Here is a 24169-nt window from a genome sequence, read left to right as displayed (position 1 = left end):
CTTCCTCCCTGTAAGTTAACTTTAGATACCATTCTCTCCCTTGTCTATAGGTTTTAGAATTTTGGTGATTTTTTTTTTTGGATCACCAGAATCTTTATATTATAAAAACCAATCTATGTTGTATATTGGTTTTGAAAGTGGAGATTGCCTGTTTATTTCTAAAATGTGTTTCTCTAATTTTTCAAAAGGGTAAAATATTTTCTGTGGCATTACACTAGCTTACTACAAAGGCAATTTAAAAAGTAACCTTAGTGAAGTGAAACCATGTTTAGCCCAGCGACTTATCTTTTATATGATTGAATGTGGAATTTAAAAATTAAGCTTGTTTTGATTTATTGAGATTTTACCCAAAGTAGTATTTTAGTTTCTCTATACCCCAAGTTCAAATTCCTGTCTATAACTTAAGGATAAAAGGAAAGGAGATTTGAGCTTTTTAACCAATGTGCATTTCTAACATAAAATCAAGATTAGGTTAAATAGCTTTAATTATTAAAATAGTTTAAAATAATTCACTATATAATTATGTTCCTTTACTTTTCAATGTCTATGTTGAATGAAGTCATTTATTTTGGCTTAAAGAGTTAGTTATAATGAGATGATATTTAATATCCTTTAACACATGACAGCCTCAAAATATAAATATGGAAATTTATTACAAAAAGAAAGGGCACATCATTGTTAATGCAGGCCTTTTATCTCAAGGAAATGGAACTCATATCAAGCTCTGCGTCTCAGGGGAGAGTATATGTGGGAGGGATTAGAGAGCTTGGTTCATTCTTTGTGTACATTAGAAAACTATCTTAGCAGAGTAGACTCTCAGGTCTTTAATAAAGCGATAATAGGGACAGTTATAATTCAAGACTTTTGCAAGACTATGTATAGTGACGGAACTAGTATTTTCTAGTACTTTAATTTTATTGTATTGGTCCCTGCTGTTAATGACCTTTGTTTAAAAAATAAATAAGAAATTTGTTTCACTACAGTAGAAACTTAGACTTTGGGTCTTGGGCACATGCTTACCAACGTGTCTGGTAAGAACACTACTGATCTAACATTCTATTTTTAAGAAATGTGTTTTTATAATTAGAAACCTCTGTCAACTTGAGGGTGCTGGTATCTGTATTTTCCACAAAAGATTCTTTATACTCATATTGATAAACAGAATCTATATTAGATGATAGAACCATCTTTTACTCATCAAAAGAAGTGTAGACTGCACCTTTAAAGAATTACATTTTTCATTAATTTGCTTAAAAATGACAAGTTGTATAAAAGTTAGATCTATTTTTACTGACCACTTGTAGTTACATAAATTTCTCAGATAGAAAATTTCTCTTTTCAGTAGCATCTGTATTTTAATATTTTATTTATATTTAAAAATTGGGTGGACATTTAAGTGTGCATTCGTTATAGGAAGAATAGTGCATGCTAATGTTCTCAAGGGAATTTAGAATAAATTAACTGTAAATTACATGAATTCATTACTAAGGAACAAAGACCTTTTCATCTGTTTTAGGATATAATTTATGAATAAGGGAAAAATTACTATTCCTGCTTGTCTTTCCAACTTTTAATATAAGTAGAGATGCTAGTTACAGCTGATTTATCAGTATTCATTAAGTATCCTTTGAGAGCCATCAGTGTATTGTTATGTGCAGGAAATAAAAAGACTCATGAACCCTGCCTAAAGGAATGAGTGGCCTACGACAATAAATAAAAATAACTGTTACTATGGAAAAAAAATGTTAGATTGCTGCCGTGACTATAGTACCACAGACGCCCAGACAATTCCAGATCTTAGAATGTATGAAAATTAAATAGGAAATGTTTTAGTTGCTAGACAGAACACAAAGTAAAGGTAGTTTGGTTGAAAAGAACCTTATAAACATGTTGGAATTTTAAAAAGAAAATGTAGTGGACAAGAGAGTACAAAACTTTGATGTGATTAGGGAGGGAATTCACAGAGTTCATGTGAATGGAGATTTGAATAAAGTAGACCCAGAAAGCAGAGAATTAAACTCACCTTAGAGAGTTAATGACTTTAAAACAAGGATCAGTTGTCAATACATCCTCGTTGGAGCAAAAAGAGATGAAGGAAGTGAAGATAAATCAAGGAGCACAACAAATCAAACAGCACAGGATCACATCATGGCAAGGGTGGTCAGGCATAGGGAGAAAGACCAGCTTTCGTCTTAATGATGAATCTCCTCCTTGATGAATTAATGCAGCACTTTGAACATGGCACCAAACATTGTACTCAGGTTCTAGCTACCATCTTATTTTAGCAATGATGGGATGAAGTTGCACTCTTGGAAGACCACTTCTGTTTACTGCTGCCTCTGACAAGGAGCTATAGATGAATAAGTGGTTTTCCCTGATCTCAGAGGCTTTTGTCTTCCTGTACATGCAGGTTGATGAATGCTTCTTTACTCTCTCCTGACATCATTTTCTCCTTTAAAATTTTATTTATGTACCCCTGCCCTTTATGGGATGTGTGTGTATGCACACATATGTGTATGCACACACATACACGCAGTTGCCTATGAAGGCTGGAGGATAGTTAGATAAGAGAGCCTGGCTGGTATGGGAAAGGAGCTTACTGGAAATTGGCATTTAGAAATGATATTTATTAAGAGAGAGAAGATTTTCTGGGAGTGGTGGCACATGCCTTTAATCCCAGCACTTGGAAGACAGAGCAGGTAGATCTCTGAGTTTGAGGCCAGCCTGGTCCACAGAGTTCCAGGACAGCCAAAGCTACACAAAGAAATCCTGTCCTAAAAAGTCAAAGAAAGAGCAATGGGGATATTTTTCTTGGGCAGAGAAGTTAACTCATTTTATAAAGTACTTAACATGTAAACATGAGGACCTGACTTTGATTCCTAGAACTCAGGAAGCCAGTATGACGCTGTGTGGTTATAATCTTAGTACTGGGAAGTCTGAAACAAACAGGTCCCTGTAGTTTACTCACCAGCCAGTGGCAGCAACGTGACTTACTGAAACCATGGAGGTCAGCCAAACAGCCCAAGTCCATGAGGCTGAGGTGGAAAAAAATCCATGTCAGAGTTAAAACTAGAAAGACAATTAGCTTATGTTGTCTTTTATGATTATAGTGTCCATTACCTACATACAGCCCCCTGTAAAAATTTTAAAATTCTTTTATGTGTATGGGTGTTTTTCTTGTATGTATGTTTGTACACTAATTGTGTGTAGTGTATACAGAGGTCAGATGAGGGTATGGAATCCCTTGAAACTAGAGTTCCTAAACAGTTTCACCAACTGGGAACCATATGTTCAAATATATGAGCATGTGGGAGCCATTCTCATTCAAACCACCACACCAGTCTAGCTCAGTGAGTGAGCTTAAGGTCCAATGATAGACCTTACCACAAAAGTTAAGGTGGAGAGCAATTGAGGAAATACCTGATACCTCTGGTGTCTATACGTGTGTATGCAAGTATATATGTTACTCCACACACATGAGCATATCGTGTACACATATTTTTAAAGTAACCTTAACCAAGTTGTATGTGTATATCATATATGTTTTAAAAATTCAGTATGCATAAATGACAAAAGATGACTTGTATGACTTGCATAGAGATGAGATTAGAAAATTTTTTTATAAGGAAGACATACCTCCAGACCAAACTGCTTATGCACCATATGTTATCTCTTGTCAAAGAAGGAATTGGTCCTGCTTCATATTATTGCTATTCTAGTGTACTTTCCTGTTGCTGTGATTACACATTTATAGAAAGAAATCAGTACTTAAAGCTTGTTTATTCTCTCATTAGTCCTTAAAGGAATAAATGAAATACTTGACTTTCAAAATTCAAAATTCAAAAAAAAAAAAAAAAGCCTGTGGAGGAAAGTTTATTTCATCCTATCAGTTTAGAGTCCACCATTGAAGAAAGCAGGGTATGAGCTCAAGGAATGACATGAAGCAGAGACTTGCTAGCTTGCTCCCAGGCTCTCCTTCAGCTGCTTTTCTTATATATCCCAGGTCCTTCACCTTAGGGATAATACCATCCATACCAGACTGGGCCCTCACACCAACTAGACACTCAGATCATCTGATGCAATCAGTTTTCCCATTAGTGATTCCTTCCTCTCTCTCTCTCTCTCTCTCTCTCTCTCTCTCTCTCTCTCTCTCTCTCTCTCTCTCTCTCTCTCACACACACACACACACACACACACACACAAACACACATTCACTCACTTTCTACAGTTTATGGGTCGCCTTAAGAAAGCAGACTGTTTCTCTTGGGATAGTGGTCAATGAGGTAACTAAGCAACTATGGCCTGTTATGCTGGTTTCTAGAAGCCCTTCTGGACCTAGTAACACAAAAGAAGGAATTAATTTGGTAAGGATACTCAGGTTCTTGGATTATACAATGTGAGAGGTTATTTCCAACTTCCTGCCTGGTCTAGTCTCTGCAGAATGTGATGGTATAATGTTAATTTATTAGTGTAGTTTTAGAACATAGGCAGAGTCTAGGTATGGCCAAATGATAGAACATTTACCTAGACTGTTCAAGGCCCTGGGTTTCTTCTCTAGCACAACAACAAAAACAAGTCATGAAAAGCCATACTGGATGGTTGTACCACAGTGCACACATTGAACTGTGAGTCTTGATTTTATGGTGTCTTTTAGTAAGGCACAATATTGTGAGAGCAAAGTATTGTAGCAAAACCTACCATGCTTGTGTTCAGAGGGTTGTTTTGTACTTTGGAGATGGTGATGACATTATCATCATTGTAAAACAACTGCCAATACACTCTCTGAATTAGGAAAATGGTATCAGCTGTCACCTGAGCTAGTTGTGTGCCATATTTCAGAGAACCCTTTAAGTATGTTCTAAGAAACAATTTTTATCCATTTCTTTTCCTGAAAGGAAAACAAAGACCTCCTGCTACTTTTTCTTGTCTCTGTCCAAGTCATAAGAAAAACACTTAAACCAAGTGTGTGCTCCTTGATAGGTGATTGTTTCTCTTTCTGCAGAGCTAGCAGCAGCTCAGTAAGTGTAGGCTATGAGATGGATTGGTTATAATTGTCTGGCATTTGCCACATACAATGTCTGAGGTTTTTTATAGTTTCTGATTACTTGATGCTTTTAAAAAGTACTTTTTGACTATAGTAGTTGATATTTTTCTTAAATACAATTCAAATTTTTGAGATAGAAGAATCAATCAAGTCTAGGACTTCTTATCCTACATGAATTTCCACCCAGTAAATTTTATGGTGGATGAATAACAGATAATATCTGTATTCTTTGCTAAGAACATCTCTTTCTGCTCTGATTGTGATTACATTATTGCGAAGTCTAGCATAAGTCATGCAAATGCTTGATCTTGTCTGTCTTCCCTATAGTGTGAGGAAATTCTTTGGAAAAAGGTTGCAATTTTGGAGTGGTGTGGAGAAGAGTGTATTATTTTTTGAGATAAGTCTCTCTATGTAGTCCTGGCTGACCTGGAACTTGCTCTGTAGACAAGACTGGCCTCAAGCTCGTAGAGACCAATTTACCTCTATCTCCCATGTGTTGGGATTAAAGATATGCACCATCATGCCCAACTATAGTCATATTTCTTAATTTTAGAAGTTAAGAAACCTTTATAGATTTCATCTTGTCCGGGCATTTTTTTTATGATTGGTAGAGCCTAGTATGCTACTAGAACTTTTCCATTTCAGTTTTCATGATTATAGTGACATCATTACTTTGGGACACACATTGATATTTTTGACTAGACTAATTATTTTTATGGAATAAGAGGCACTAAAGAACTATATTCTTATCTGTATTCTTCAAATGCAATTGAAACTGGAAAAATGAACACTAACTAGTAGTTTTGGAGAAAATATTTGGCTCTGGGGTTTCAGATCTTGTAGCTTCTGAATAACAGGTGCTTTATTATAGATTCAGTTTTTTCATTGTTTTATTATTGTTGTATGCATAAATAGTGTGTGTGTGTGTGTACGCGCGCGCACGTGTGTGCCAGAGAACCACTTTCAAGAATTAGTTTGCTTCTAATTGGATTCTAGGAGTGAAATTCAGATCATTGGGTTTTTGAGATAAGTTCTTTTATTCTCTGAGCCATCTCACTGATCCTTATTATGGGTAGTTTTAGAGAATTTGGAGAGAGAAAATATAAATTTAGACTGCTGTTTAAAATACCCCTTAACATATTGATGGCTGATCCATAATCTCAGAACTTGTAGGAGAATTGAGTGAGCTTGAGGCCACATTGTTTTACGTAGTGAGTTCCAGGTCACTTAGGTCTGTAGTGTGAGACTTAGCTTCAAAATAGAAAACAGAAAAAAACTGATCCTATAAGTACCTAATCCGACAAACATGGTTTATTATTTTATATTATAGATTTGTCATATATAACTTTTGTTTATTATCATTGAGATTATATATTAATAGGGTCTTATCTTCAGGGGATGTCCTAAAGACACCCCACACACATACACATTGGATGCCTTAAAACTTAAATAGAATAGAAGCTATTACTTATGAAACCTCATATCAAAATGAATCTTTATATGCTCAGATTTTTTTTCTCCTATACAGATTTAGGATAAAGTTTAATTTGAAGCAAAGTAAGAATAAAGGGTTAATTGATGCATAATCTTAATTTGTCTTAATAATAAAAACCTGGAGTCATATGGGGATTAAAAACTGACACCCTTTGATCTTCAAGCAAGCTTTGTTTGCCAGAACACAAACAAAATATCACAACAGTAACACTAACAATCAAACAGGACAAGAACAACAGAGTAAATAGTATCTAAAATGATGGGAACACAATGTCTCTTTAACATATTTTTGTCCTCTCTCCTGTGGTGATGTGACTGTGTAGTATAGCATTTTGGATTATTGTTTAATAAGAAAAAATGATCAGGAGTCACATACTAGGGTAAAACCTGATTCACAGAGCATGGAGAACCTCTACTCTCAACCTCTACTCTCCATGCTTTCCTGATTGAAAGGGCTTGTCCATCCCCCTTCCTATTCCCATGTGTCCATCTGTCTCTTAAGAATTCATTGTAGTAGAAGGCTGCTCTAGACCCAAATAATCATACAGAAACCATGTTAATTACATCATTGCTTGGCCTTTTAGCTCAGACTTCTTATTAACTAACTCTTACTTCTTAAATTAACCCATTCCTATTATTTTGTATTTTATCATGAGGCTTGTGATTTACCAGTGAAGTTCAGGGGCATCTGTCTCCTTTGGCAGCTACATGTTGTCTCCCTGGCTCCACCTAGTCTCCCTTTATATCCCTGTTCAGACCCCACCTGGCTATATTCTGCCCTGCCATAGGCCCAAAGAAGCTTCTTTATTAACCAATAGTAATAAAACATATTCCCAAGCATACAGAGGGGAATCCCACATCAGTCCATCAGAGAACTCTGTGGTCCATTCCTGTCTGCTGAATGTGGACCCCAACCTCTGAACCAAGGCCCGACTCGATTGGCAACCTCAGAGCAACCACACAAATTTCCTGCAGCAGTGTAGAGCTGTCACCGTTGAACTACTTACTATATGACACTGTGGTTCACAAGTTCTCCATGACCGTTAGTATTTTCAGAGCACAGGTACCAGAGTGCAAAAAGCGAAAAACTTTACCACATGGTTTAAAGTTTACTTGACTGAAGTAGTTTTGTTTTGTATGACCTTTACTGGCCAGAAAATTGCTATGTAGATCAGGCTGGTCTTGAATTACCAGAAATTCCCTGGCTTCTGCCTCCAGAGTAGTTCAATTAAAAGTGTGTAGTGTGTGCCACCGTGCCTAGCTGTTTCTGTTTTTATCATTGCAGAACACTTCCTTTCAGTACCACTGTGTTTCCTTGATGCATGCAGTCACGACCAGTGATTTTTGTTTGCTTGTTTGTTTTTAATTTCCATATCTTAGTATGTAGTCTTTTATCACAGTGACCTGGGTTAATGACCTAGTTTTCTTGTTCATTTTACAAAACACTCTTTTGAGGGATGACACATGGTTATAGAGAAGGAAAGTTAAGCAGCATATCAGATGGTTCTCTAAAAAGTAAGCATTTCTTTTTGTTTGTTTGAGATTTTGTCTTTACTTATGCATAGGTGTGTGTCTGGCACATGTAGGTGTGTGCTTGTGAATGCCAGTGCTCTCAGAAGCCTGAGGCCTCAGATCCCCTGAAGTTGGAGTTACAGGTGGTTGGCTTGCAGCCATCTATAATAGCATCTAATGCCCTTTTCTGACATGCAGGTATATGTCCAGATAGAGCACGATATACATAAAATAAATAAATCTTAAAAAGAAAGTTATGAGCCATTTGACATGTGTACTGGTTACCAAACTCTCTGGAAGAGCAAGAAGAGCTTTTAATAATCATAGAGCCTTCTCTCCAGCCTCTAACCATTATTTCTTATGTATTAACTGTGGCATAAATGGGTTTCTTTCTTTTCATAGTGCCAGTGGCACCTGTAAGAGATTGGTGCTGGTGTTGTCTTCCCTGGGAAAATGTATGAGAAGTCAGTTGTTTAAATGAAGCCCATGATATTGGTGCTCCCTTTCTCTTATCAACATAGATATAGTCCTATTGATATTTCATTTCAAGGTATGGTATATATGAGGCTTTTTAAATAGTGCTATTTCATAGCTAGGAATGGTTATAATTAAAAGTATTCTATTCTTCAGTCTTTATTGGTAACTATGAAATTTGACATTTTCATTCTTTAGGCTTCTTTTTAAACTGTGATTAAAGCCATCTCCAAATAGTATTTTGACGTGTAGTTTAGGAACATTTCTAGCTAGGTATGCAATAAAAAGTATTGCATCATCTCTAAGGGGAAAAAAGTATTTTTATATATTTTAGTTTTATCAAAAAAGAAAGCCCAGATAAAACCAAATTTGACATTTTTCTCTAAGATTCACTTTATTTTAGAGTACCATATTCTCAATCTTTTAGTATCCCCCTAGTAATGAGAAACTTAATTTCAACTTGGGTGAAGAATGTGATGGTATATACTTGAATCTCAGCAGTTGGGAAGAAGATTGCCACGAAGCTAGTACAAGCCTATTCTGGCACACACAGTTGTTGGCCTGCCAAGGCTTTAGAGAGAGACTCTGTTTCAAAGATAGGATAAAATAGAATGGTATAGAATATGCTTCAGAAATGATTTCTCTCGGTAACCGTGCATGTTTATTTGTGATTTGTAGGCCTAGGAAGTTGTTTATTTTAAACTTCCATGATACTTGCTTTATTAGCTTATATTTTTACCTACGAATGTAATTAAAAACATTGTGCTTACCATTTCCAGGTATTACGATAGAATTGTAATTAAAGAATAGTTTAATGTAGTGTTCTAAATTTCAAATTGCCTAGAGCTGTTTAAATTACACAGTCTTAATAATGTGCCCTTCTTACCTGATAAATCCACTAATGCTGTTCTTAGTAGGAGTTACAGTTACTTGTAGCCATTTCTAAATTATGTGTAATAGATAAGCTTATTATTATCATCTTTATTTATTAGCCACTGTTCATAGCTTGTGGTAAAGGTTATACCTTACACAACAAAATGTAAAGATGCCTGAACTTTTGTAAATTTAATCTGATGTTGGAAACAACATTGTCTTACCTTAGTTTACCACCCAATACAGACTTTTCAGTGCATTGATGACCTGTTTAGTGATGGTGTCAGTTCCATGGAGACTTGATCAATGTTCCTATTGGTCCTTCCTTTCCCTTCCCTTCCCCCTTCTTCCTTTCCTTAAAAATGACTTATGTTTTTAGAGTCAAGGGATTCTAGCACTTGGATAGTTAATTGAAGCCCTGACTTTTCTCTTGTCTATAGCCCACCTGACTGTGGTCCCTAGTAATACACATCAGATGCTGTAAGCAGAATCTAGTCTTAAACAGACTAAGATTTATCAACTCTTTTAAATATTACCTGCTAGAAAGTAAAAGTTTTGGAATTTGTTAGCACTGTAAGCATAATCAAAAAATGAGGAAATGAAGTGGAATATTCAAGTTTCATCCTAGAAGTAATTAACTCTAGCCACTCTCACCATAATTAGAACATCTGCACAATGTTTGTTGGTTACATTGCCAAAATGATTTCAGATGTTTTACTACCAGCTAAGCATATAATATAGCAATGTTTTTGAATTTTTCATGAATACCTTTGTTTTTCCAAAACTAGATCTAGGGAGAATTTTGGGATTCTGCTAAGCTTTGTATTTGTACTTACAAGTCATTTGCTATCTTTTTTATACAGATCCTTTAGGTGTCCTGAGACCTCCATTGCCTTTACCTTGTTGCAGTTGAAACTTTAGCTTTCTTGCTGTTTTGTTAGGTTCTTACCTTTGTTTCTTTGTCTTTGAGAGGGGGTTTCACTCTGTATCTCTGTCTGGCCTGGAAGCTGGTATCTAGACTGAGCCAGTGGGAATTCACAGACATCCTCTTTCTTGCCTTTTCCTTTTGAGTGCTAGGGTTGAAAGTGTGCATTGTCATACCCTGCTTATGTCTCAAAATATTTTATGGCAAAATAATCAACATATAAATTTCCTTTATATCTATTCACTGAAAAGAGGACACTAACTTTTAAGGCTACTTTTAAAAAATTTTCTTTTGATTCCCTTTGTATATCAAGCAGCCATTGATCGTCTTCCATGTATCAGCCAATTTACTGGAGATTTGATATTATGTCTCTGTTTTTGAAACGAGTCTCACTATGTAGGCTGACTGGTATAGAACTTACTATGTAGACTAGACTAGTGTAACACTCATATATAGAGAGAGGTCCCCCTGTCTCTGCCACTCAAGTGCTAGTCCATGCCTTTAATTTATTCATTAAGTTTAATTAATTAATTTAAAAAGTCTCACCATTCCTTTTTGTTTTTTTTTTCAGTTTATTTTTAATTTTTTCATTTTTGTTAGGTTCTTACCTTTAGCCCCAGATGACCATAAACCCATGGCAGTCTTCTTGCCTTAGCCTCTAAAATGCATCCCAGGCGTATATCACCATAAATTATTAAAGTGATGTTTGATAGCAGGTGGTAAGAGAATCTTAAAATATGAAACCGTTAACAGTTGTTCCACGATTGTGTTTCTAAGAGAATACACAAACTTTAGCTCTTACCATTTAAAAGTCTTTAGTAGTTAAGATTAGCTAGTACAAGGTTTGTGTAAGTCCATAATTATGTAAGTCCATAGTTTTTCTTATTTTTGCTTTTATAATTATCAGTACTGATTTATAGTATCTTTACTAATATTCACAAATGCATAGATATCCATTTGTCCAGAATTCATCTTTGCTAATTATATCAGTGAGTTTCTGGGTTCCCTTTGACCACCTGCGTCTCTAGTCTTTTTTTTAATATATGAAACCAACAACACATAGGGGTCTGAAACACAAGTGTTGCTGTGAGTTTAAGGCCAGCCTATAAGAGTTGCCTAAAATTAATTTTTGGGACCATAAGCCCCAATATTTCTTATGAAGCAATTAATTTTTCTTCCTTATTAAATATATATATATTTTAGAGTATATGCTGGTCTCTTAATGTAGTTCAATTTAAACATAAACTATGTATATTTACTTAATGCTCAAAACTAGGTTTTATCAATATATCTTATAAAATACTGAGAGTAAAGAGGGTTTAAATGAATTGCCTCTATTGTACAGTAATAAGCAGTACAGTTAAAAGTTGACCACATTTCATGATTAGCTTTACATAGCATCACAATACCCTGATGAGAAAAGCTTCTACAAACCCTGAGTTAGCTGTCTCAGAGTAGACTGTCTATTCTGTGATGTGTTTTGGTTGACTCATCTTCAGAATGTCCTTTGCTGATCTTGTAACCCCCTTCTTAACTGTCAAAATGGGAAAAAATTAGAAATTAAAAAGTCATTGAATAAAGAAATGTTCGAATCTGGAAAGGTATCCAGAAATTTCAGGAGAGATTTTTGTAAGAACACAAGAAGAAAAGCTAAGAAACTCAACACACTGTGTCTGTCTGTCTGTCTGTCTGTCTGTCTGTCTGTCTATCCATCCCTTATATATAAAATGGTTTTACTTATATATTTTATTATATGAATACATATATAAGTGAAAATATACATAAAATGAAATTTACTACTTCTCATGTTAAATTTATTGTCAGTTTGACAGCATCTAGAACCACCTAGGAAATGATCCTCTGGAAATTTGTTTAGAGATTATCTGGATTAGGATGATTGAAGTGGAAGGCCCACCCTTTTTTAGTATGCGCGGCACCATTCCAGGGATGGGGCTCTGAGCTGATGAAAAGGAGAAAACTGTCTGAGCAGTACAGTTGGTGGCTTGACGGACTCAGTGTGATCAGCTGCTTCGAGCTCTGCCACCTTGTCTTCTCCGCCGTTTGGACTAAACCCTTCTTATCAGACTGAGGAGTGTAGCCTCTTCACTGATGCCATGGTTTTAAGTCATTTCAGTTTTATTTTTTTAAATTTTGTTTATAGTTTGTACACGTACAGGTATTTTTTCTGCATGTGTGCTGGGTGCCTTTGGAGACCTGAAGAAGAAATTGGACCCCTTGAGACTGTAGTTATAGGCAATTATGAGCTGCCATGTGGGTGCTGTGAATTGAATCCAGGACTTTCAAAGAATAGTCATCAGTGCTTTTAAACATGAAGCCATCTCTTCAGCCCTGGTTTTTAAGACGTTTTAAGTTATGCCAACTGTGTGACTTTGCCACACTGTTTAGTAAAAAAGAGTTAAGCAGACATTTCATGATTCCCTGTCAGCCTTGTGTGTGAGTGAAATTTTCATAGATTTTGAGCTGGTCTAATGTGTTTGGGATATTTTTGCTTTAAGATTAGTACTGTGGGCAGGTAGGACAGCTGAAAGTCTGTTGTGCTTTCCTTTGTGGGTTTTTTGTTTGTTTCTGTGTTTTCAAACTGAGTCTTATATCTCTGGTTGGCTCTGAACCGGACCAGGCTTGCCTCAAACTCACAGAGATCTCCTGCTCTACCTCTTGAGTGCTGGGATTACAGGCATATGTCACCATACTTGGCTTAGTTTACTTTCTGATGGACTGTTATCCTTTTAGTGTATATAAAAACATGTAGCATTTTATTTTGTTCTGAAATGTTACAGTTTTTATAGCATTGAGGTGGAACTATCTTTTACTTTGTTATTATCTTTTGTTTGTTTTCTAGATGAAAAGGGGGCTGTGTAGTGAATGATCTCGTCTAAAGAATATATAGGGCAGAGTTTTAAGGAAAGATAGGAGAAAAAGCTGGTGTCTAGATTCAGACTTTCTCAATCCAGAAAATGAACCTTTTAACATGTGTTTTATGTGGTATGTGCTTAAATAATTCTGTCTGCTTTGAGAATTGTTTCCATAAGGGTCTTCTTTATGTGTTACTGTATTTATATCCAGTATTTTCTTTAGCCAACTAGCAACAGTTCACAAAGTGTGAGGCACCTCACTTCAGTTAAAGTCGAACTATAATGTATTTCTTTTTTCACAACAGTAAAATAATGTGTTTGTTTTCATTCTGTTGGGATTAGTGTCATGAAGTTAGTGTCAAGTAGAGGAGAATGCATAAATATGGTGATGACTGAGATTTCAGATTGAAGTTTAATCCCCTAGTAAGCCATTTGTTCCTTTCTCTGTATGTATGATAAGGCATAAAATAATTCTTTGCATTATTAAATAGTTATGTAGGGAACTGTATGATTTCAGTGACTTAATCAGCTTTTTAAGCTACTCTGATTTACATTTGCACAGAAAAGAACAAATCAGCTGTCCCCTTAGAATCATCAAAGTCAACTTAAATTCATTAAGAATTTTTTCATCATTTTTTATCATATGCATATGTGGACATGCATGCAAGTGCTTTTGGAGGCTAGAGGCATTGGATCCCTTGGAGCTGGAGTTACAAATGAGCTGCCTGATGTAGGTTATGGGAACCAAACTCAGGTCTTCTAAAAGATCCGTAAGTGCTATTAACTGTTGAACTATCTCTCCAGCTCCAATTTAAGAATTTTATATTGCAAATGAACAAACCCCCATACGAAATGTTTTCAGAATAACTAAAAACAAATTTACTAACTTAAGAACAACATGTGGGACTGAGAGCTCAGCAGGTAAGGACACATAACTGCCAGTTTTGATACTCTGACTCAATTCCTGGGGCCTACATGATAAAGGAAGGTTGTTCTGACCTCCAATTATGTACAGTAACGTGTGTGTGTATATCAATGCGCACACATGCATGTGCGTGCACACATACAAACAAACAAATAAATAGTTTTTTTTTTTTTTTGGTTTTTTGAGACAGGGTTTCTCTGTGGTTTTGGAGCCTGTCCTGGAACTAGCTCTTGTAGACCAGGCTGGTCTCGAACTCACAGAGATCCGCCTGTCTCTGCCTCCCAAGTGCTGGGATTAAAGGCGTGCGCCACCACCGCCCGGCTAAATAAATAGTTTTAAAGGAACAACATGGTGGCTCATGCATATAATCCTAGCACTCACTCAGAAGACTGAGAGAGGAGGATTGCTGTGAGTTCTAGGATAGACTGTGTGAAACCTTGACTTGAGCAAACATACAAACAAAAAACCAGTTTTTGTTAAAATGTAGTTGAAGACTACATTTCCATTGAAGTCTGGTATTGTAATATTTGTATCTCTGTTTCTGTTTTGGGTAATTCTGGGTTTTTTGTTTTTGTTTTTGTTTTTTTTTGCTTGTTTCTTTTGTTTTGGTATAGGAGCTATTACCTTGATTCTGAGCCTCACAGAAATGTCTTTTCTTTCTCCCATTATTCTGTTATTTCTCTGGTTGTATCCCCTGTCCCTCCAGCCTCTCCTCCCAAATGCTGTGAGGCTTAGGAGTAGGAATATTTTGTAAACAATATTCATGATACTCTGTGTGAGCATCTGAGCTGGAATTTCCAGAATCCAGATAAACCCGGATGAGATAGTGTGTGTCTGTGGTCTCAGGGCTTCTTTCAAGGTATAGGGCAGAAACAGGAAAATCCCTTTAAGCCAAGACTCAGCTGACTAGACACACACAGATCCTGTCTCAAAGTGTGAGGATCCCGTATCTGTCCTCTGACCTCTACATAGATACCTGCACACATATGTGAACATGTTCACACAAGTGAACACATCATGCACAAACAGAAAGCATACAAAGATAAAGAATACTGTAGATTGTTTCAAAGTATTTTATTGGAGCTTGAAATCACATCTGATTGTATGTAGTATATGTGTATGGATGTTTTGCCTGTGTATATGAATGCATACTATATATATGCCTGATGCTTACAGAGGACAGATGAGAGCATCAGATCTCCTGAAACTGGAGTTACAGAAGATTTTAAGATGCCATATGGGTGCTGGGAACTGAACCTAAGTTTTCTGGAAGAGCTGTCAGTGTTCTTAATTGCTTTTCCATCTCTCCAGCACCCACAATTAATTTTAAATTATTGGGTTCTTTTTCTTTTCCTCTTGAGATTTCATTCTAGCAAACTCCCTCCCCCATCTTTCCACCTCAGCCTCTGAAATGCTGAGATTACAGATGTGTGCCACCACACCCATCTTTTTTTAAAACTTTTAATTTGAGGTAATTGTAGGCTTGATTGCTTTTTGAAGAGATGCTTCTGTGTCTTTCAGTACACGGTTGTGAATCAGTATTTGTCATATATCATCATACAGTGAATGAAGTTCATTTAGTGTTCATTCTCTTACCCAACAGTGTTTGCTTTCCATTTATTGAGAGGTGTTTGTGGGAACAATGTTGGGACTTTTCCAGTATAGACAGCTGTTACTATTTGTGTCTGGAAAATTAAAAACAAACGGAACACTAGTTTTACTACTTTTAGTTCTTCAAAGGCTATAGTAGGAATCCCCTACTCCAACACTACTACTCTGTCGTTGTTTTTCAAGAGTCTTACATGGTAGCCACACTACCAAACATTTAATGCTCCCTAGTGATAAATACTAAAGCACTAATTCCAGTACTTGAGAGGCCATTAGTAGTTCATAAAGATCATGGTGATGTTCACCTAACTTAAGGGCAGAACAGCTTTATGAACTTGAATGGGCTAGAATTTCTGTCTCAGAGAATACCTGTTTATGTCTGTTAGTGTTAAATTAGTGTCTTACTTTGGAGATTAAAATGTGATTGCTGTATTGAAGTACAAACACCCTGTCATGGTAAGTGATGCTTACTTGGCAATACTTATGTATACAATTTTGCATAAACAATCGTTTAAAAAGAAAAATCATTTAAAGAAATATTACACTTTAAAAATGGAAACATATTTGCAAAGTATAGCATGATTAATAAGAACCCCCAGACAGAAATTGGAATTTGACCTGAAGGCTATTCCCTCTACCTCAATCTGAAATGGTGATCCTGCCTCCAGGACTCTCAGAATGAGACTGTGTGTGAGAGCTGTCTCCTCCGGTTTTATATTCTCTCTAGTGCTGGGATTAAAGTTCTGTGGCAAACTAGTGTGGCTACTGGGATTAAAGGTGTGTGTCACCATTGCCTGGTCTGTAAGGCTGATCAGTGTGGTTATTTTACTCTCTTCAGGCATGTTTTGTTTATTAAAATACAAGTGAAATATCACTACAGCAAAGTATTATCTTACTCTCATAAGGCTTTTAAATTATAATATATATTTAAGACTACTCAACTGAAGCCAGTTATGGTATCTTTGGCACATCTTAATCTCAGTATTCAGGAGGCAGATCTGAGTTTCAAGCCTGGCAAAGCTATATGTGAGGCTTTGTCTTAAACAACCACAACAAAGCCCTGATCAAGTGAAGATAGTAAGATATATGATAAAGAATATTAGATGTTTTTAAAAGTTAAAAACAAAGCCTAACTGGTAACATTTAAGAAAATGCTGAGGAAATGTGGTTTTTAGATAGCAAATTAAAGGAAGGGAGCTGTACACTTAAGTACTAGATTGGCCGACTGCCTGAGATGCACGTGCATAGTAATTAGAGGCGTGTTGGCTTTCAAATGTCAGCCAGCTCTCATTCTCTTCCTTTCCTACTGTCTGTTTGTATGGACAGTAATCATTCTTACTTTTAAAAGAGGTTTATCAAGTTTTCCATGAACATTTGTTAATTACCACTACTATATATAGCTACTCCCAGCAAATGGTTCAAGGTTTTCTTGGTGGAATTTCTTAGTTGTCAAAGCATGGCTAAAATTTTTCTCATTTCATTGTTGAGATTTGGGGACATCCTCTATGCTTTGTACTTGAATTCACTAAACAAATGCCCCTAGTAATCTGTCTTATAATATATTACTGACATATTATCACTCACATTCTAAATGTAAAAAGGGATTTGCCTAATTAGTTTAATTCAGGATTGTATATATCTACTCTAAATGTTCTGTTAGTGTGTTTTGTTCCTACAGAGTGTTAGGAGCAGAGGAGACCGAAACTGCCCTATTTCTACTTAATATGTTTGCTTTCTTAATCTCGTTAGGTAGTCTATACCAGTGAGGAAGAACCATACACTCTCACATCTTCTCCAGTGACAACTAAAGATTCCACTAATATCAAAAAAGTTCTGATTTTAGAAAAGTTATTAGTAAATGTGGATTCTAAAACTCAGGTTTTTTTTTTTTAAGATATGAATTGAATTGCAAAGAGACGGTTATCCCAGGTCTTATGGTAATACATCAGTAACCCACCACTTGGTAGTAGAAGGTAGCCTGGTGTAGTTAGAAAGTTCCAGTATATCCCAGGACTATGAAGTGAGATCTCTATAGCTCTGCCTCAAAAACCAAAAACAAACAGCACAAAAAGGAGATTGTTACAATTCACTTAAGTATTCAGTATGGCACATTGAGAAGGTTCCATTGGCTTGCTTTGAATTGGCACTTGTTTTGTGTGTGTGTGTGTGTGTATGCGCGCATATACATATATGTAATCTTTGAGTCTTCTGTTCTCAGATTGATAGAATAGAATGCATAGTTATCCTACAGCTCAATTCAGTCTGTTATCTGTCTTTAAAAGCTGTTAACTTCATGTAGACTCTTAGATATGTCTGTACATAGAGATTTAGGGTGTTGAATACAGACTTTCCCTCCATATATTAATGCTAAGGCTAAAAAGTTATATGTCCATTTATTTGCATGCCTTTTAGGAAGTAAAATTATGGTAAAAGAGTGAAATATACTATGGTATAAGTGCCCATGCTTGCTTACCAGGCCATGGTTACCTAATATGGCTGTGAGGAATAAACCAGGCTGGTTGGAGGGGCCACAGCAAGAATGAGGCTGTGACTATTTTATTGAGAGCAATCAGACTTTTTATACATTATCAGCAACAGAATATAGTGCCAATTGCCCGGATCAATACAGTTGTAGTTGCCAGGATAGAATGATGTTTACAAGCTATACAAGGTGCACATGATTAAAGCCTAAGACCAGGTGTCCCATCAAACTTCCATGCTTTTTTTACTTCTGAGGAAACATACAGAGAAACACAAAGTGGCCTGAATGCTTCACCTGAGAGTGCATTGCGCTCGCTCTCTCTCTCTCTCTCTCTCTCTCTCTCTCTCTCTCTCTCTCTCTCTCTCTCTCTCTCTCTCTCTCTCTCTCTCTGTGTGTGTGTGTGTGTGTGTAGCTAGAGATCTACCTTGGGTATTGTTTTACAGATGCTATCTACCTTGTGTTTTATTTTGTGTTTATTTTTGTTTTTTGAGGCAATCTCTTTATTGGCCTAAAATTTGGCAGTTAGGCTAGACTTGTGGTTGGTCAGTGAGCCAGTCTCCACCTCCCCACTGCCTGGATTACAGGCTGTTGCCACCACACCTGATTTTTTCACATGAATTATGGGAAATCAAACACAGGTCCTGATGGTTGTACAGCAAGCACTTTACTGTTTGAATATTTCTCCAGTCTTCCCACTCTTTATTATACATCCTTTCTATAAAGGCACAGTACTTTATACATAAGGTGTTTTTTTATTTTATTTTTTCCTACCTTGTAGGTTGCTTCCACAGAATGTTGGCCTTCTCTATGTTGGAGGTTATGAAAGACCCTTTGCACAAATCAAGGTATGCTTATTCATTTTCTGTGTACTTTTTTTGGTGTTTACTTACCTGGAGTCCACCCAAAACTTAGTAAAACCATCAGCTTCCTCAAAGACATTGGTGAATGTGAAGGAATAAGTTTATGGATTTTGCTAATGTCTGCTGAAAAAAAATTGTAAAGCAATACCAGACCCGTTATTGAAAACTCTGCTCATACTAGAATTGACTTTCGACAACATTTTCAGGACACATGTTCTCCTTAGTTGGGGTGTAGTTTACAGCAGTATACTGTATATTAGACATCCAGTTTGATACTTGCTAACATATTTACTCTGGTTAAAACTATTAGGATAATGAAATATATCTGTCATTTGAAAAAATTATTTAGATGGCTTGATTTTTTTTCTTCCTGCCCTTTTTGTCATCCTGTATCCTAGTAATCACTAGACTAACTTGTTATTATAGAGGAATTTATGTACTTTAGTATTTATATGAGCAGAATCAGACATGATTATTTTAAGATTGCTCTACATTGTTGCACTTGGTATTGCTACTCTTCTTTTCTTTGGGAGGTGGTGTTGGGAATTGCACCAAGTGACTGCTGTGTGCTCGGCATTGCAGTTAACATTTGCATATAGTTTCTCAGTAGCAAGGCGTGCTTTCTTTTCTCTTGGATAGCAGAGTATCCTTATTTCTCACAGGTAGATACATATGTCTGTTCCGTTGACCTACCAGTACCACTTATACGGATTATTGTAGTTTTATAGTAAATCCTAAAATCAAATTATATAAACCCTCCAGTTTTGTTCTTTTTTTCTGTGTAGTTTTGGTTAATCTTGTTTTTTTTTTCACTTTCATACAATTTTAAAGAACTATTGTATCAATTTATATAAAAGTGCTTATTTGGATTCTGTTGATTTAGATAGATTTGAATAAAATTGAAATTTTAAACAGCATTGTGCTGGAGGTATGGCTTGTTGCTAGCCTGGCATGTGTATAATACTGGGTTTGGTTCCAGGAGAGGAAGGTTCTTAATAATACAGGATCATTCAGTTCCCCAACACTGCGTGTCTGTATTTAATCCAGCTTTTATATTTTCTTATTGGTAGTCTTGCATAGTTTTATAATATATAAATTTATTTATATTTTATTTATATATTTATATATATATTTATAAATATATTTCATGTTTTGGTGCAAGTATAAAAGTACTTTCATTTCAATTTTTAAATGTTCAATGCTAGTGTGTAAAATGATGATTATAAATTTATTGACTTAGGATTCTGTAGTATTACTACACCGAATTATTGGTTCTGGTAGTATTTTTTGTAGATTTTATAGGATTTCTTTACTTAATTATGTGCTCCACTGAAAAAGGCTATCCCCTTCTTGTCTGATCTGATGCATTTCTCTGTAGTTTATTGCGCTGACTGCAGTCTGTAATGCCAAGCTGAACAGTAACTGTTAGATCAGACATCCTTGCCATCTTCCTAATCTTAAAGGGAAAGCATTGTCTTTTGTCAGACTTGTCCATAGAAATATTAGGTAAGAATTGATTAATTGGGGCTTGAGAGATAGCTCAATTAAAAGTGCCCAGTGTTTTTGCAGTTTAGTTTGGTTCCTAACACTCAGACTTGTAACTGCCTATAACTCCAGCTCAGGGGGCTCCATTTCCTTCCCTCTTTTAGCTTCTGTGAGTACCTACACACACAAATAATAAAATAATTTTGGAAGAGTTTATTAATTCTAACCTGCATTGTTGTAAGGAATGAAAAAGTAGGGCTGGGAGATAACTCAGTAGGTAAAGCACTTGAGCATGAGGGGCATGAATTTGAATCCCAGCAGCCACATAATGCTGCGTGTAGTAGCTTGTGTTAGGAACCCCAGTGTTGTTATGTGTAATCCCACATAATGTTGGGTGTAGTAGCTTGTGGTAGGAACCCCAGTGCTGCTATGTGTAATCCCACATAATGTTGGGTGTAGTAGCTTGTGGTAGGAACCCCAGTGCTGTTATGACAAGATGGGACTTAGGGTGTACAGTGCAGTTGAAAAAAGGACCTTGTGAGGAAGGTGAGAACCCATACTCAGATTTGTCCTTTGATGCTCACATGGGTGCCGTGGTACATACAAGAGCCTGTATGTGTATGTATCTTCCCTCTCACATTTACATCACATATACACCAGAGGGGTAAAAATGAACAAGACAGTAAACAGAAAGGAAGATTTCATTTTTTTCCTTTTCTTCACTATTGTAATTTTCTGTAAATGTTTTCTAAGAGGAGTTGTTAATTCCACTGGGTGAGAATAAGACCAGTATTTTTAAGCCAAGTTTGAAGCAAGCATTATTAAATACTGGTCAGAACAGTGGACACTGGCCAGGTCCATACCCAGGATTCCCAGTGAATGGCTATGAATTACATTAGTCCTTTGCTTATTAAGACAAAATCCACAAGGCTGCATTCCTGCTGCCTCTATCCAGTGGGGACAAGTATGCATCCTAATGTACTGCCTATGTACTTCCTGCCTACCTGTGATCATACATATCCTGTGCAGCTGGAGCAACCAAACTTATTTACAGAAGTGAAAACACGTGGCGTGTTATCTTTGGGCTTACAGGTTAGAGGTATTTTTATTTTATAAGCATAGCAATTAAAACCTAAAACATAATGTTAACCCTCACATTCCATCTGTAAATTGTATCCTGCGTCAAATTCTTGATTCTGGTAGATAATTTGTTTATATTGGGATCTAATAAGCATTACTTTAATGGCACCCAGCTGGGAATTTATGTATCTATTTAAAGAATTAATGATGCAACTACCAATAGTAATTAACAGAAACAGAAGGGCCAAAGACTGACATCAGAGTGACTTTGAAAACGGGAACTAGACATTTATTGTATCTAGGGTCCCCCTTTTTTCCCCTCCCTCCCTCCCTCCCTCCCTCCCTCCCTCCCTCCCTCCCTCCCTCCCTCCCCCCCCTCCCTCCCCTTCTCTCCTGGTTTTGAGACCCCTCTCATTCTCCAACTAACAGGACTATGGTCCTGAATTTTTCAAATGTAGGATTTTCCTTTAAGTTCCTAAACTTTAACTTCTGCCCTTAGTCTATATTTGTCTCAGTAGATTTCTGCTCAGCTGACAGACACCACCCAGGAAACAACTGCTGACTGTAAACCACTTCAAATGCCTGTGATCCCAGGATTTGCTGAAAGCTGATATGAAACAGTCGAGCTGATGTGATTGTTCCCTGTTCTCTGTTCTCTTCAGCTGGACCAGGGAGGGAGGGAGGGAGGGAGGGAGGGAGGGAGGGGGGAGAGAGATCACATGCTCAGGAATAGGCAGGTAGGGAACTGTTCCATTTGACCTGTGAGAGTTGGATCTGAGTCTTATGACTCCCCCAACTCACTGAAGCTCACATGAATTTTATGTTTACAAAAAAAAAAGTTTTGGATATATTAGCAATACTGCTGTTTGTAATCTGCACTAAAATCCACATTGTAGAAAAAGCAGTTAACAACTGTCTGTAAAACACCTGGCATAGATTCACACCTTTGAATAGCAAAAACTGTGTTTGGGCTAAAAAGTATGGACATTCTTTTTTTCTGTCCAGTGGGCTCTCTCTCTCTCTCTCTCTCTCTCTCTCTCTCTCTCTCTCTATATATATATATATATATATATATATATATATATGAGACAGAGTTTTTTTTAGCCCTAGAGAAGTACCTTTAATTCTATACCTAGAAGACAACCAAAGTAAATTTGAAATCTAGAGCTTGTGACTAATAATAGTAGTTGGTGCTTTTACAAGCTTGTCAGAACTCCATTAATTAGTGTTAAAACTCTAAAGTTTTCCCAGCACTCAGGAGGCAGAGGCAGGCGGATCTCTGGGAGTTCGAGGCCAGCCTGGTCTACAAGAGCTAGTTCCGGGATAGGCACCAAAAGCTACAGAGAAACCCTGTCTCGAAAAACCAAAAAAAAAAAAAACTCTAAAGTTTTGTAATCTTTGTATAACAGTAGCATAGCGAGGACGAAAGAAATTGGAAACATTTTTTATTACTTAAATCACTTTCTTATATCTTTACTACTTGCATTTACATACTGTGGAACACTTTCTTAGACACCCAGAAATTCCTTAAACTTTCACATCTCCTTATCCTTGAATGTACCTTAGAGCAGTTTCTCATACCCTCAGAACTTATATAAACTTAAAACCTTTTTTTCTTTCCATCTAATCATTTACTAGAGACTCAGGTAGATATTGCTGAGAGCATTCATTCCAAAGCAAGTTCTTTTAAATAAAGGAACAGTAAAAAGTTACATCTGAAACCTGCTATCCTTTAATATGAAGCCTGTTAGCAAGACAAACCTGTCTGCTTTTTTCAACAGGAGACCTAGTATCTCTAGGAAAAGGTAAGATCTGATTTATATATGCAATAAACTAACAAAGTAGCTGCAGCCTTGGGGAAGAAGCTGGTTGCCTGCTGCTGTTAAACTGACAGGACTGCAATCGGTCAGCCTTACCACTACTAGACGCTTGCCCTAGGCTCCCGTGATCTTGGTAACTTCATTAGAGGCAGTGGTCAGTATTCGACTGTCATACAGGACAGGATTTAATCTTCGACTGCCACACAGAGCAGCATCAACCTTTGGGTTGATCCAAGCATCGATTCAAGTGTGAGAGATTTTTCTGTAGAAAGGTACTTACCTTACTTTGACCAGGTAGAATAGAGCAGTCAGCCCAACAGTGTCCACAGCTTGGGCAGAGCCCTGGTGGCAGGCAATGCACTGGGCAGTTTTTTCCAGGTGGAGTAGTCAGTGCTGTATTGTTTTCTTGGAAGACCTTAGGGTTTCTTCTAGGACATGACTTTTCTTTCTATAATGGGAAACTTTTTTTTTTTTTTTTTTTTTTTGGTTTTTCGAGACAGGGTTTCTCTGTAGCTTTGGTGCCCGTCCCGGAACTAGCTCTTGTAGACCAGGCTGGCCTCGAACTCCCAGAGATCCGAAACTTTTTTATTAGACGTTTTAAATGCCATGTTCAGCAGATCTCAGAAGAGTTTGATGATCATCTATTAAGTATGCATGACTTAGTTACTTACTTTATGCTTAATCTCAAAACACAAGGAACTAAATAAAGCTTAT

General features: G+C 36.6%; 1 protein-coding gene across 4 annotated transcripts in view; it reads left to right on the top strand.

The window, feature by feature from the left end:
- Rngtt (RNA guanylyltransferase and 5'-phosphatase) overlaps positions 1-24169 on the top strand; it is a 180078-nt gene that overhangs the window by 98594 nt on the left and 57315 nt on the right. For all 4 annotated transcript variants that reach the window (XM_057790873.1, XM_057790871.1, XM_057790872.1 and 1 more), the window contains one exon: positions 18989-19055. In XM_057790873.1, coding sequence (XP_057646856.1) covers positions 18989-19055 — 67 coding nt within the window. The remainder of the gene's footprint in view (positions 1-18988; positions 19056-24169) is intronic.

The sequence above is a fragment of the Chionomys nivalis genome, chromosome 16 (genome assembly GCF_950005125.1).
Source record: "Chionomys nivalis chromosome 16, mChiNiv1.1, whole genome shotgun sequence".
In the NCBI taxonomy this organism is placed as follows: domain Eukaryota; kingdom Metazoa; phylum Chordata; class Mammalia; order Rodentia; family Cricetidae; genus Chionomys; species Chionomys nivalis.
Note: the sequence above shows the minus strand (reverse complement) of the source record. Positions and strands in the feature narration are given on the sequence as shown.